This window comes from Eurosta solidaginis, chromosome 4 (genome assembly GCF_040869045.1).
Source record: "Eurosta solidaginis isolate ZX-2024a chromosome 4, ASM4086904v1, whole genome shotgun sequence".
Taxonomy (NCBI): Eukaryota; Metazoa; Arthropoda; class Insecta; order Diptera; family Tephritidae; genus Eurosta; species Eurosta solidaginis.
This window is the reverse complement of record NC_090322.1, coordinates 13,990,495-14,006,862: the sequence shown is the minus strand read 5'-3', so window position 1 is coordinate 14,006,862 and position 16,368 is coordinate 13,990,495. Positions and strand designations below refer to the sequence as shown.

At 37.4% G+C, this 16,368-nt stretch overlaps 2 protein-coding genes across 2 annotated transcripts in view; one reads left to right on the top strand and one right to left on the bottom strand.

Moving 5' to 3' along the window:
* LOC137249091 (protein tweety) overlaps positions 1–16,368 on the bottom strand; it is a 295,423-nt gene that overhangs the window by 169,880 nt on the left and 109,175 nt on the right. The window lies entirely within an intron of this gene.
* Positions 344–4,373, top strand: LOC137247543 (toll-like receptor 13). Its single transcript, XM_067778529.1, has 5 exons — positions 344–572; positions 641–754; positions 868–1,275; positions 1,372–1,653; positions 2,236–4,373. The coding sequence occupies exons 1-5, from the start codon at positions 344–346 to the stop codon at positions 4,371–4,373; spliced, it is 3,171 nt and encodes a 1,056-aa protein (XP_067634630.1).

Below are 16,368 nucleotides of genomic sequence, written 5' to 3'. Positions count from 1 at the left end.
GCCGCGCTTGGGATCTCTACGTAAAGCAAGGTTCATTGCTGTGCATTATTGTTTGCCCTTCACTGAAATGCTGACACAGTTGGTACTAAACCAAAGCGAGAACTTACAGGTGATTGGGCTAGAGTTTATGCCTAATTTGAAGCAACAACACTTCGGTGAAAATTTGAGTTATTTGCACAATGTCAGAAGTTTGGAGTTGATAGCACAAATTCCGCAACACCTACATCACCAGCAAGGTTTATATTTATTGAGAGTTTTATAACTGGCTGCTACACCTACGACGCAACAGCTAGGCGCGGACCTCTTCATCGCATTCACAAAACTGCATGCATTAACAATATTCATGAATTTTGTACAACTACCAGTCCAACTTTTAGCGCCACTAACGCGTACGCTGCGAGATCTTTATTTGGTAGGCAAATTGCGCAACTTTCCACGCAAAGAACTTGAGCGATTGAACAATTTGGAGTCATTAAATTTAAACGGGCATCAGCTGGATGCGCGCCTCGGCGATTATGATTTTGTGACGCTGCGTGCGCTGAAAGAGCTCTACCTCGAAGTATGCAACATAAGTGTGCTGCCGGCGTATTTATTTGCACCACTTGTAGCACTCGAACGCTTGCACTTTAAACGATATAAGCTACGAACGCTGCCAAGAATATGCTTTTGCGCTTTCATGTGGATAAGAATGAGTTAGGCGTGCTTGAATTTGGCACATTTGCGCATGCGCGACATTTGCGTGAATTATTACTGAGTGATAACAAGTTAGACTTGACCTTAGCTGAATCCTGCAGCGTGTTTGATAGTTTAAGCAACTTAGAATTACTTTCATTACAAAATAATTCACTGCGTTATTTGTGCGATCAGCTAGGCGCACGTTTGCCAGAGTTGCACAAATTTTAACTGCGCGTGAAAATAAGGTAAAGCGCATAAGTGCACAGTTATTATGCGCGCTTAATGATAGCAAAACACTGCGTCATGTACACCTCGCGCATAATCCTTGGGCTTGCGATTCCAGCGCGCAGCCATTATATACATTTGTGCGCGGTCATTACATACGTTTTCCGGAATTGGAGCATGTGGTCTGTAATGATACGCATTTGGCGCCACTCTTCAAGTTAGCCTACAATGATTTCTGCGCACCCGATTTGCGTGTTGATGCAACACTGGTATTAACATTCACAAGCCTCTCAGCGCTTAGTTTACTTTCAATAACGCTCACGCTTTGTTATTACAAGTATCAGTTGGAAACAAAAATTTGGTTATACGCGCATGGTTGGTGCTTACGTTGCATAAGCGAAGTAGAATTGGATCGTTAACGCAAATACGATACCTTTATATCATACGCGCATGAGGATGAACGCTTTGTAGAACACAAACTAGTACCAGGTTTGGAGCGGGGCAAATCAGCGTTTAAGGTGTACATACATGCGCGTGACTGGATAGTGGGCGCTTTTATTGCCGAGCAAATCACAGATTCGGTGGAGCAATCGCGACGCACTATTATAGTGGTATCTAAACATTTCATGAAATCCGATTGGGCGCTGCAAGAATTTCGTATGACGCATCAGCGCGCACTCAATGCAGGACGTGAGCGTATTATAACTGTGGCTTACGGTGATTTAGAGCATACGGAAGAAATGGACCAAGGCTGTGCGCTTACTTGAAAATGAATACCTACTTAAAGTGGGGCGAAGCATGGTTTTGGGAGAAGTTGCGCTGTGCTATGCCACACTCACAGCGCACTTAGGAGCACACACAGCTTGTTGAGAGGCAAACCAATGACGTGCGCTTGCAAATTATGTCAACGCGCACGTGAATTGCATGTAAATTTACAACTAAAATTAGATGCAAGATAATGCAAGAAGAGCAACTGGCAATTGCGAATAATGTGAACAATATTTATTACATACACGCTTTATAGATACGCTACATTCACGCTGCTGTCAACAGCTTCACATGCGCTCATGCGGTGAACGCCTAATCAATTAAAAGCTTTTGTTTGTATATATGACGCAACACTCGAGGTGCGCTATTCAAATCAACGATGCATGCAAATCAGTCTATCATAAACGCTGCGCATCTTTCGTGGGTTTTTTTTTTTGAGCGGTAGTAAAATGTTTAGATGGCGTTACGCTGTGCACATTCATTTCATATTTATTTTCTTCATTACATATAAGCAATTTTGTTGCGCTGATGCGGTTGATTTGGGTTTTAGCGCTAATGATTGCACAGCGCTTGCAATGAACAGTACTTGTAATTGCACATACAATACAAAATATGAATCTGCAAAAATTGATTGTAAAAGCGCAAATAAGCGCAGCGCCTTACAGGTTTCTATTTACGAAAAGACGGATGTCGAAATATTTTGCAAGCCCTCAGGCAACGCATATCCGCAAATACCAACAGAGCTACTCGAGCGCTTACCACGTTTGGGAAACATGCGTACATCGCATTTTCTTAGCGTACACAAGTGTGTGCCATTCACCCAACTGCTAGCACATCTAGCGCTCGTGCGCGGTAATGTTTTGCACATACATGGACTTGGCATGATACCATTGCTAACAGCGCAACACTTTGGTCAAAATTTGAGTTATTTGCAAAGCGTGCGTGACCTTGAGTTACTGGCGCAACCATATGAAAGTGCGTTGCGTGATGCGCAGGTATTGGATGTCAATTTATTTAAAGAGTTTTCAGCACTTTGTAGCTTAAAAATCGACTTGAATTTTACGCAGTTGCCAAATCAAATATTTACACCAATTGCGCAGACTTTAACCGATTTATTACTTTATGGTGCCTTAGACACATTTCCAGGTCAAGCGCTTGCAACTTTACAGCGTCTCAACACACTTACTATGATGAATCATCGACTCGAAAATCGTCTGCATGAAGATGACTTTTTGGAACTTGATTTGATTGCGCATCTCACATTACATAGCTGCGGCATAACAAATTTGCCAGCGCGCATCTTTACACCACTCAACGCGCTCAAGAGCCTACGACTAACAGCAAACAAATTGCGCACATTGCCGGCAGCACTTTTTATTGCGCAAACGTGCCTACAAACACTAGACTTGAGTCGAAATCAGCTTCAGGTTTTGCCACCACAACTATTTCATCCTTCAACTAGGTTGCTGCATTTGACTTTGTCACAAAATCAACTACGCCACATAAGTGCGCAGTCACTACCGCCCATGCAAGCGCTTGTGGAGCTCAATTTGGCATATAATGCGTTGCAAAATATTGCAGGTGGTAGTATTGCGCAAGCGCAACGCCTAGAAGTGTTATTTCTAGAAAATAATGAGCTAAATTGGACCAATGCAGAGTCATGCCTTGCGCTTAGGGGTCTACGCAGCTTAAGAATACTAGGCTTGCGACATAATAATTTACAGAGCTTGTGCAATATACTTGACGTCACAAATAGCACCACTTCGCATTTGCAAATGCTTGATATGCGTTATAACAGACTCACCGCAGTTAGTGCACAGTTATTGCGCTCAATAAATAGCAGCGCGTCTATGAGGGATCTGTACCTATCGCACAATCCTTGGACTTGTGATTGCAGCGCACAGCTATTGCATGCATTCGTTAAAGATAATCGCGCACGCTTCCGCGATATGTTGGAGATGCATTGCAATGACGCGCATTTGGCACCGCTCGCCGAACTGTCTTACCACGATTTTTGCCTACCTGATTTTGGCATTGATGCTGCAGTTGTAATTATTTTTACCTGCTTATCGTTGTTCACGCTAGTCCTCATCACCACTGCGCTTTGTTACTATAAATACAAATTTCAAGTGCAAGTTTGGCTTTATGCGCATCAATTGTGCCTGTGTTGCATCAGTGAGTTGGAATTAGATCGCGATCGCAAATATGACGCTTTCATCTCGTACTCACATCAGGATGAACACTTCGTTGTACACGAACTGCTACCTGGTTTGGAACAAGGCGCACATGCTTTTAAAGTTTGCATACACGTGCGCGATTGGTTGGCGGGCGCTTTCATCACTGAACAAATTATAGATTCTGTGGAACAATCGCGTCGTACTATTATTGTGCTTTCACAGCATTATATTCACTCTGATTGGGCGCGCATGGAATTTCGTATGGCGCATCAACGTGCGCTCAACGAAGGACGTTCGCGCGTAATAGTACTAATGTATGGTGATTTTGTGGATATGGAACAGTTGGATCAAGAGTTGCGCGCTTATTTGAAAATGAATACATATTTGAAATGGGGAGATCCGTGGTTTTGGGAAAAGTTGCGATATGCTATGCCGCATTCAAAGCGTGGCTTGGAACGCGTGAAGTCTGAAAAAAGACGCTCTGATGAGATACCATTGCATGCCGCTTTGTCGAGCGCGCGTGTATAAAGAGTGTTCTTTGTGTTGAATTGTTAGTGTAAATTTATTATAATAAGTTATATAAATTTATAGTAAAATAAAGTAGTAAGTATAAGTTATATATGTGTAATAAACCACTTCTTGATATAAATAAATTAGTACTTGTTATCTACCTAGCTCGAACGAAGTTATCGCAGTCATATTGGCGCATGAACTGCCGCATTTCGAACCCGAAACAGTTTAGCTTGATAATATCAGACAACAGCGCCCTCTGTTGTACTAAATTTTACCGTATCATTTTAAAATGTTATAGAATACAATTATTATAAGGAGCGGCATCAAAATTTAATGGCGCTTAGCTGTCTAGGTAATTTTGGCCAATGATGCTAATTTAGAGCACCGATGGAGATCAAGTCTTTCTCCGCCTGCCGCTCGCAACTTAGTGAAGGGATTCCTCTTTCTCTGCTTTCAGATACGCTTATCCATGGGAATACTTTCTTGGGCAGAATGTACCAGTCCACTAGTATAGTATGATAGAGCCAGTGAAGTCTATGGTTGCTGAAGCCTACCGCGTTAAGTCAAGACTTTCGGCAGAGTTTTCGTGCATTATTCCTAACAATCAGCATCTGAAGCAACCTTACACTCTCGCTATTTTGCTTGAGGTTTTTTACTTTTAATTAGGCGTATCTCTTCCTACTCTGTGTCACAACAGCGCTGCAATACACCGCGGATTTCTGCGCTCGTACGCAGCGTGACACTTTAGAGAGCGTCCTATTGTTTAGAGGCAGCGCGACGTTTCTCAACGTACCAGTTGTTTGCACGGCTCGCCAGAAACCTTTAGTCTACGCAGCCGCGGTACGTAAAGAGAGAGAAATGTGCTCCCACTGCGCGGCATGGTCAGATTGAATATGTCTCTCAGTGAGCAGATGTGAGAGCCAAGCGGAGCAGGTATTAGCTGTCCGCTTCGTGATCAGCTTCCTGATGTCAATCTTTTCTTTTGTCAACACTTACCGTTTTTTGCCTGCATATGATTCAGGACAGCTCATTAGCATTGCCAGTGTTGCCCCATTGCCTTAATCTCTTGGTGGAAAAGAGAGCGCGGCTTGTTGAATATGAATGATCTGTCCATTGCCTCCAAAATCTGAGCGCCGTTAACGACTCACCAATGATGACAACAATCTACCGTCAATTGCAAGTCACTCTCTACCGCCGTTGGCCTCTCCCATATAATTAAAGGAAGTGGTAGATTTATTCGACTGAGCGCTAACTGAGTACTACCACAACCTTCTAAAAACACAGCGCGCAACCAATACAGAAGCCTACCAACGGAGCTAAGGAGTAAAAAGGCCGAGTTGCTAAAATAAAGGGTTTGCTCTCTTCTCAAAATATGAACTTGTTGATGGCAGTTGTAGTGGTACATGAAAAGGCTGCAAACCAAAACCCATTTCTATTCACATTTGCTGGTGGAAGCTCATTGTCGCTCAGGAAGATCATATGAAGAAGGGCTTTGCTGCGTTTGTTCATTCTAACCTAAGTTTAGGAGCGCTTTGGTGAATTCAGTTAGTATCGCCTATGTGGTTAAGCACGCAAAACACCAGGCAGTTTTCCCAATCCAAATGAGCTTCATCGCTCACACTTTCCCGGGAGCTTGAATCTTTTGACATGATTAAAGTTGTACGAAATAAAATTTAATAAAATTACAAAAAAAAATCGCTCATAGCGCAGCTCCGTTCTCTTTTCCTGCCCCTCCAACTCAGCTGTCATGATCAGCGTTTACAATGAAAATCATTTAATCCAACCAAAGAGCTTTTGGTAAATAAACAATACACAATGATACCCCATACACACATACACACAACCATGCAGTTGTTCTATTAGTAAACTTGTTTGTATTGACCACAATTTGTTGGCGACTGATGCTCAATGCAATCGCCAAACCGCATAGCAGACAAAAAAATTGACCGCAAGCAATCAGTGAATGTTGGTTGTAAGTTTGTTATGTGATGCTGAGGCTCCCTTGCTCCCTCCTCATTCCTACGCTTGCCTGCGCCACTCTTTCTTCTCATTCTCCAAACAACGCGCTGCCGTTCTTAACCCTCGCGCGCCCTATTAAAACCCAAAGTTTCGATCTCGACGCGTTGATGAAAATTCTGCTAACGACAAAATTGTAAGAAAAAAGCTCGTTTGCGAACTTTATAAGTATTTGCTATGAAATGTTTGGGGAAAAAACAATTGGAAATTCATTAAGTAGATGTTGTTGGCTCACAATGGTCGTTGTGTAACTATTGAAGTGTTACAAAAGTAACGAAGGGAAAAAACGAATATAATGCTTTCCAACTAAAAACAAATACAAAAACGACTGAAACGTGTTATCTATTCTTTTCATGATTTAGCGCTTCCGACCAGATTTGGTGATTTTGCTGCTTTTTCTTAAAATAAATTTTCGCATAAAGTTCATTCACTTTGCGTGCATTGTTTCCGCTTTTTGTGTTCTTTTGAAAGATTGTTGGCCTATTGGCCTAACCGACTCGTCTTCGTTACTCTAATTGATGCTAAACCTCTTATGAGACTTTCGAAGAAATGTTCGAAATACCATCAAACCTAAATTTGTTGAGAAAGGTCAGATCTAGTATGATCAGCTTAAAGGTTTAAAGTCAACGTCAAGTAAAGCTCTTGATATCCATCCCTTGGATATATCAGGATACCCGGCAGCGGCAACTTCAGCGCTGCTTTTAAGATAGACGTCCAGTTGGCGTATTAAACCATAGGATACTCAAGCATGCTTGCAGTTGTGGTATTCTTCCTCGCAGCACAGACCACTGTGCTTCCACAACAACCTCATGGTAAAGAGTCCCTGCAGCAAATGATTGGGTGGAGTCGAATAGTGCTTCGCTGCTGACAGCAGCATCTTCATATACATTTCCGGTTACAGTTGGAACGGTAGGGTTGGTGGAGAAGTTTATTAATAAGACCGAGACCTCCAAATCTCTTTCAGACTAGTTGATTATTAGAAAGTCTTCCAACGGTTTCAAGTCCGTTTGTTCTTACTCTTTCAATTCCTAATTAACAAAACTTTCACCGATCTCTTCAGTAGATGGCCCAACAGAACCGTGTACACTTTATATGGGTCACGGGAGACAAGGACATTGAGGCTAACTGGTCTGCAAAGGAACTAGCTCGGCAGGGCAGGACAAAACAGATTCTTCCTGTCAAAGAGCGCTTAGATTTCCACTTCGCCATATACGAACTAATGCAAAAAGAGTATATCTACTGTCAAGGCAGCCATAGATATCTACAAACGCCAGGGTGTCGGACATCTAAGCAAACCTGACCAAAATGGGCTCTTAAGAGATACCGTGATGTTTACACCCTAAGTAGCGATACAATTTCCTCACTTGTAGGAGTAATTACTAAGGTAGTGTCTTATTGGTAGACTTGCGGAAAGTGCCCTATCGATGGTGTAGGAGTTGTTAAGATGACGAAGAGGTGGATACCAGACAGCATTCACTAGGAGCATCATTTCTGGGTAATCTACACCAGGTCGTGGAGTACGGTATAAAGTATTTGGAAGCCTTTATTAGATTCTAGAAATAGTTTGAAGAGTTGTGCTCTTATTGTAACACAAACGGCACGCTGACACTGGCTTGTATGTGTCTACGCGTCAGCCGCTTCAACCAAACCTAGAAATACTAAGGGAGGGCAAGTATCTCTCTGCATCCCTTCTCCGCTTTCTTCAGTCATTCACATAGCAGGAACAAACCAGCACAGTCATCAAGTCTTTGTTCACTAAATTAAGAAAATGCTTATGTAAAGCTTGACCAGCTACCAAATATGCCACGGTACTCACAGCTGGCGCAGATTGCATGTATTCTTAGGATCATTTTAGCGGATTCAGTCATCGTACATGTTTCGGCGCAACGTCTGGGTTATGGGAGGAAGTTAATAGCGCGTTGTTTATCGGACAACATTGCTTGGCTGATTTGTCGTTCCAACTACTGCCAATGTGTCAGCCCACATACCAGGCTACGAAGTCACTCCATTCTTGCACCTTTCATGCAAAATGCATGTACGGAGGCATGGGAGCTAGCATCACTTCAGGCTACTATCATTGCGAGAACCATGCGATAACGTTTACAGAAAGTATCCACTACCGTTCTCCTTACGAAATGGTCTATTCTCCTCTCTGACATCTCCCTTCTCTCTCTCTCTCTTTTCTGTCTATCTCTTCAACAACTTCTTCAGCTCAAATCCGTGTAATACTGCGACTCGACCCAGTTCATTTGCTTTTCCCGCTCGGCTATTGCCCATCAGCTGTCACTCCACGGTATAATGAATCTCCTAAGCCAGACTACTCTTTCTCTGCTTAAGGCTTCTTGTGCGGAAAGCTGCTGTCCCCTTAATACATCGGGTCACTAGTGTCAGTACGCGATCTAAGAACATAATGTCTGCTTTTTTCTTGTGGAGGTTTGTGGGTCCTCTACTTGCCTTCGATTGCCTGAGTGCTGCCGCAGCTTTCGATAAAACTCCTTATGTTTCCCCATTTTCTCGACTCCTCTTCTCCGACATACATGAGGTGTTGAGTTCAAATCCATTCGAGTCGATTGAGCTCCAATATTCCAATACCATGTGGATAGCACAATTAACCCTTCTATTATATTGCGTCGTATGAAAACCTCAGATTCTGCTCCGTCTGTTATTTGACGTTCGACCAGTGAACAAGTCCCGAGGATCCGCTTGGTTATCAGAGAAGATAGCCACTTAGTGCCGGTGAGCGAAGAGATCGGGAACCATTTTCAAGGAATCCATAATGTTAATGAGCATTTGAGTGTCACTTCCTATCATTGCAACAACAACAACAACAATACAAAACAATGATGACATTTAATACACAACTAAAATGTGATTTTACAAACTTACGCATACATAAACACTTTTCTAAAATAGTTACAAGTACTTAAATAAATATTTATGAACAAACAAGAAAACATTAAATATTAAAAAAAAAATTTAAACAACAATTTTGCTTTGCTCGTTATTCTTTTCTTAGTCAGCAATCATAAAAGAGTAATAAAAATAAAATATAAAACTACGCAACTGCAATTGCAAATGCAACTCTGTTCGCACAAAGTACGTGTAGTGCAGCGCACTTAAATTCTACTTTAGATTTTTTTTTACTCTGTAGAATGTGTAGTGAAGTGGATTGAAGTGGTGATATGATGCATGGATCATATGGAAAAGTGGAGTGACATGACGATGAAGTGCAGACAAATTGTAGTAAAAGAGTGAGGAGAATGAATGGGGTGAGGGTGACTGAAAGAGGGTAGAAGAGGGATATATTTAAATGTATGTAGGTTTTTCTGGGCACGCTTACGAGGCTTACGAGGCGTTCTATGTTAAATTAGCAATAATTGAAATAAATAACTTTCGATTTCTCTTTCGCTATATAAGCAAGTTCTAATAAAGAAATATTTAAATAAAAAAAAATAATAATAATCAAATATTATCAGAAGTTAAGAATGTTCCAAATGTACCACACAATGTGCCAACACTATCACTCAAACTACCACACCCACGGTCATTCACGTTTACACTCACACCACAGCTCCCAATCCTGCTCTCTTTCCCATTCCCACTCACAGAACTTCTACTATCACCCCCATTCCTATTCCCACTCCTACTGTCACACCCTATTTCCCTCACTCCTAATATATTAGCCAAAAATATGGAAAAATATATTGAACGCAAAAAAATCTGAACCTCAGACGATGTTTGTCCAATGAATAAAAAGGAAAAGATATTACAAAAAAATATAAAATTTTTAAATCATTTAAAACCACAAAACGGAAGTAATTGACTTTTCTAAATTTTCGTCTAAATGGCCGCTTAAAAAAATATTTTAAATTTTCATAAAACAAATTCCTTTTTTTCAGAAAATATAATCTTAAAAAATAAAAAAGTATTTAAGCTTAATTTTTTATTGTTACTAAGAGTAAGAAATAAATTTCATTCTTAACAGGAAAAAACTTAATTTTAATTTCTAGAATTTTTTCATTTCATCATTAAAATTATGCTCAAAAAGTGTTTAGATTTGCATGGGAATATTAAATTTAAAATTGTATAAAAACAAATCTTAAATCAGAGTTTTTAGAATCTTCAATTTTAAGGTTTAGGTTTGATTTTTGTAAGAATAAAAATATTTAATAAAAAAAGGTTAATTAAAAAATTGTGAATTAAGCATTTTTTTAAATGATGTGATTTTTTTTACTTCAACTCCGAATCTCAAAGTTTTTAAACCTTTATGTTGGTTTTTTTTTTAAACAAGTATTTTTTCATTTTCAAAAGTCTGTTTCTCAATTTGATAATTCATTGATATATCGATTTTCAAAAATTTGTTTGTTAATTTCTAAATTTCAATTTTTTCCATAAAAAATATTTTTTCTATAAAGGTCAATTAAAAAAGAGTTAAACGTAATAAAAACTTCGAAAACAATTTTAAAATTTCTTTTTAATTTCAAAATTTTTTATTTTTTATTAAAAACCAGTTTTTCTAAAAAGGTCAGTAAACAAATTAAAAATAAGTAATATAAAATTTCTAAATAAATAATAATGAATTAAAAAAATAAATTCATATATACTAATTAATCAATTAAGAAAAAATTTATCATAACAATAATAATAATAATTTCCAATACCACAATTTTGAAATCATTTACATTTTAAACAGAATATCAAATATCCCCCAAACCATATTTTTTATTTATTCGTATGGAAATTTTTTCATGTTTCTTCGAATTTGTTTAAAAATTTGGAAAATATTTAAGTATTATAATTTTTTTGGAAAAGTTTTTAAAACTCAAAATTTTTGTTCAGATTTTTTTTTTTAATATTTGAAAAAAAATTTAAATATTTAAAACTTGAAGTTAAATGTTGAAATGTCTTGAAGTCCAAATGGGCCATGTACTTTTAGGTATAGAGATTAAAATAAAAACAATTTTTTTTTATTATTTTTTTTTAAGTTTACAATACGAAAATATTTAGTGCCAAATTTGCAAAAATTCGTTTATAACTTTTTAAAAGAAAAAAGAAAAAAATGTAAATACATTATAGTATGTAAAATTTAGTTGCTGTGGTAGATTTTCGTTAGCTTATGAGATAAAATCTTAATATATAAAAAACACGTGTCACAAAATTTTTGGCGGCGATGGACTCCTAAACTACTGAACCGATTATGAATTTGTTTTGCACCCCGTGTGTAATTTGATCTAACTTGAGAGATAGGATAGGTTATATCTCAGTTATAGTCGCAATATTATTTTATTACAATTTTTTTTATTTGTTTATACGTAATAATAGAATGTTACGTATACGCAGTGGCACTACTAGTTGATTATTAGAACGTCTTCCAACGGCTTTCAAGTCCGTTTGTTCTTACTCTTTCAATTCCTAATTAACAAAACTTTCACCGATCTCTTCAGTAGATGGCCCAACAGAACCGTGTACACTTTATATGGGTCACGGGAGACAAGGACATTGAGGCTAACTGGTCTGCAAAGGAACTAGCTCGGCAGGGCAGGACAAAACAGATTCTTCCTGTCAAAGAGCGCTTAGATTTCCACTTCGCCATATACGAACTAATGCAAAAAGAGTATATCTACTGTCAAGGCAGCCATAGATATCTACAAACGCCAGGGTGTCGGACATCTAAGCAAACCTGACCAAAATGGGCTCTTAAGAGATACCGTGATGTTTACACCCTAAGTAGCGATACAATTTCCTCACTTGTAGGAGTAATTACTAAGGTAGCGCCTTCTTGGTAGACTTTCGGAAAGTGCCCTATCGATGGTGTAGGAGTTGTTAAGATGGCGAAGAGGTGGATACCAGACAGCATTCACTCATATTTTCAGGTGGTGCGGATATACTTCCGTGTAATTGCTTGGTGTTTAATTAAACAACCTGCTTATCAATAAAAAATATTATAGCGAATGATATCAAGTATAGAACGTCACCAAGCCCGCCGTGAGGGTGGGGGGGGGGGGGGGGTTTGAGGGGGCCGGGTTTGAGGGGGCCCGAGATTTAGGGGTACTATGACATTTTTTTTAATTCAGGAGAGTCTTTAGTTGTGTAGAGGGTAATTTTCATACCCCTGGGTGACTAGGGTCTCGAGATATAGGCCAAAACGTGGGCCAGTGAATGCCTAGACAGTGTTTATACAATATGTATATCAAATGAAAGCTGTTGATGAGTGCTTTAGTACAGAGTAATATATTATCCAGAGACGGACTGGGACTGGGATTAGGACTAGGACTGGCACTCAGACTCGGAGTGGGACTGGGACTGGGACTGGGATAAAATACATACCACACTCTGGGACAGGCAATAAGGGATGCAGAAGAATGAGAAGAAATTGAGAGAAGAGAAAAGAGAGAAGGAGATTGAGAAAGAGATATAATGAGATGAAGATGGAGATAGATGAAGCGAAAAAGACGGAGGGAGGAGTGAATAAAAGGATTGCGAAAAAGTGAAGAGGGAGGGGGGGGCGAGGGAAGGGCAGAGTCAGACGGAAAAAGCTTATTAAAATGTATGCAGATAGGCCAAATTTAGGGCAGGACAACGTCTGCCGGGTCTTCTAGTGTTTTATAAAATTCAAATATATACAAAATTACCACAGCCATTTATCGATTCGACACGGAATGCCTCACATGCATATTTCTGTATATAGATCAAAGCATTTGGTATGCCCGCTTTCGAACTTCATTTAAATGCATTGCTGATAAGAGCCATAAAACTCTGGCTGGATAAATGCATTTGTATATAAAAGTACGTATTTGCCCATATATATCGATGTTTTAATGTGCCTTTATAACGACGATGCAATGTATGTAATTATACAATGGACTCGCATATACTTTCAAATATACATACAGACAGCTGCATACATCAATGAATGCATACAATTTTTCTTTAAAAATGCATTGACCCATAATGATGTGATTATTGAAAAAAAAAAAAAAAAAAAAAAATAGTGAGAAAACTTTTGCATAAGCGTTGCGGTAAGTAAAAAGTAATTTCAAGCAAAAAAAGCAACAAAGTTATAAAATTTAAGGGCCATGAACGGAGCAGCAGTAGCGGATACTAAAAGTTGTGTGAGTAAAAAGTTTTTCTTTGTTATTAAAAGTTTCGACATACATATTCTGTCACAGAACAAACTTTGTAGGCAATGTGTATTAAAGGGTTAAAATATGAAAAATGCTTTATAAAAATACACTTTATAGCACTAGTGTGCGTCATAATAGGTGTGAGATTTTAAACTTGTTTTTATTATGATCTTTGATTTAATCGTGTATTCATTTATTATATTCGTAAATTTGATAAGTTTGATATGTATTCACAATATTTTCTCTGATGGAAAAACTGAATCGTAATAAAAATACAATAATTTAGTAAGGGAAATTATTGTGAATACGTCTTAAACTTATTAAATTTACGAATGTAAAATAAAAGAAATGTTTTTAGTATGTTTTTCCAAGTATGTAGGACGATAAGCTTAAGCTATATAAAAATGTTTCAAAAACTTAGGCTTTTCCGTATTTCACATTTTTGTAAAATTTTTGCTAATTGGTCGCTAACGGGTTAAGCCAACATAAGCAATTTATGAACATTACACCCTTTATTCTTTATCAGAACTTACGAAATTGCAAAATTTTCTGAAATTATTTTGTGAGCATTTAGGGGTTAATGTCAGAAGAGTATTTTCATGGATTTAGAAAATGCTTATGTAGGGTTAAAATTTAATATATGGTTTGAAACTAAAACTAAAATTCTCTTTTTTGCAAATTCTTTATGAATGTGAGCGTTAATGGGTTAAAATATAAAGATAAATAAAATAAATATTGTCACTTCTACGCGTTTTTCATTTTCAATTCTTACTCCTCAATGGGTAACTCCATGACAATACAGCTGTATAAACATACCTGAAAAAAAAAAAAAAAAATACGTTAGTAGAACTCATTTTCAAGTGAAATCTCAGTTTTAAATATTTTTTGAACAAAATGCGTGATGATGCCATATTTTCATAATTTTAACAAAAAGTTAAGATTATTTTTAGAAGGGCATCAAAAAAAAATCTATAAAAATTAAAAATTAAATAGGTTCGTAAAGCTTTTAAGAAAATTTAATTTTAAAAAGCTTTGTAAACCTTTTTTCGGATAATGTGGCAACTATGCATTTTAACAAATTGTAATGAACTTACAACTTAAAATCAGAAATTTATTACTTATTAGTTTTTAAAATTTAAATTTATGAAAAAATTTCGGTGGGTTGCCATATAGTTTTTTTGGCATGCCGAAAATTATTTGAAAAACTTAAATAACTTTGCTACTAATAGTAAATTAAATAATTTTTTTTTCAAATCATGCAAACTAATTTAACCAAAATAAGTATTTATAACAAAAGTTGCCATTTCGATTTCTAACTACAAAATTATATTTCAAACAAGGTTGCCAGTTTAAAAAAAATGCATTTTCGCAATTGAAGTAATACACTGTTCGAAACTCCAGCCTTTTACTTGATTTTGTGATGCCAAAACACAATTTTTTTTAGGGTTGCCACGTTATTTTTAATGCTGAAAAAAAAACTCCCACAAAAGCTAAAAACGAGGTCTTAATTTAAAACCTTTCATAGAGCGAAAGTTTATGCCTAGCTAAATAAATTGATTTTCTAAAATCTTACATACAATCGACTAGGGTTGCCAATTTGCGTTAATATGCAATTTTTTAAGTTTAAAATTTTTTTTCTATTACAGCAGTATGCTAAGTTCGACTTGAAACTTTGTTGACATCAAAAAAAAAACTGAAATATAAAACTCGGCTTCTATACTGTATTCTCGACCCTAAGATGACCTATAACACGCTGTTATAAATACAGCGCCCTTTTTTTACTACTCTTTCCAATTTTTTCAATGTAGCAGCTATAAGCTCCAAATTTGAAAAAAAAAAAAAATCTCAAATTTCTAAGTCGTTTATTACCATAATTTAAATTGAATTCTCAGCAATTTTGTCTAATTCAAGCGAATATGCATGCATTTAAAACCCCTGTAGAAAATTTTAAGACAATTAATAGAAGAGTTAATGAAAAAATAAACCCCGAAATGCTTTCGCTTAAAAATATTTGGAAACTTAAGTTTTATATGGATATTTTTAGTCGAAGGTTGTTGTTTGATATCCTATTTTAACGGAGTTCAGTTTTATCGTGCTATTTCGACCATCAAGAGAGCTCAAATATAACTGTGTTTTGGACGTTTACCTTGTGGCTGAACATTTCCGGAGAGCATTTACTCCAGTTCTAGTATTTTCAGTCAAGGTTTCCGGAAAATAGTTGCCTTAAGAGTATGGACTATTTACCAACACCCTGAGCTTAGCATTCAATATTTAGCTTGCGGTATGTAGTTGATGGCTTTTACAGTTTCGGTATGCGAGGCCCTGGTGGAAAAACTGCCCATATAAGACCTTTTCTGGAAACACTTGAGAATATGAAAGGCTACACTCAATACAAAAAAAGAGTGTTCGCAAAATTTAATTGAAGTGGGAGAACTAGACAGGGAAACGACGACGAGGAGGAGAAGAAGAAAATGAGGAAAACTAAAAAATATAATAAGAAGGAAATTGATAGAGCAGAATCAGAAGCATATCGATAAGAAGAAGAAGAAGAAGGAGAAATAGAACGGTGATAAGGAGGAAGACAATGAGCGGGATATAGTAAAGCAAGAGTAAGAGAGAAATCAAGAGAGAGAGAGGAAAGAAAAGGTAGAAAAAAGAGCTAGGATAGCAAATAGAAATAAAAAAAAAAAATAAATCGTTAAAAAAGAAGCAGTCTTAAACTTTCCTACCCAGAACTTTTCAGAATACGATTTTACGCATCAGAACATTAGATGTTAATTGAGCTAAAAATTTGACTACTTGGATGTATGTACGTACATGAATACTCTGCCCAAAAGCTGATAAATTAACCCACTCATAAGTGTCTGTAG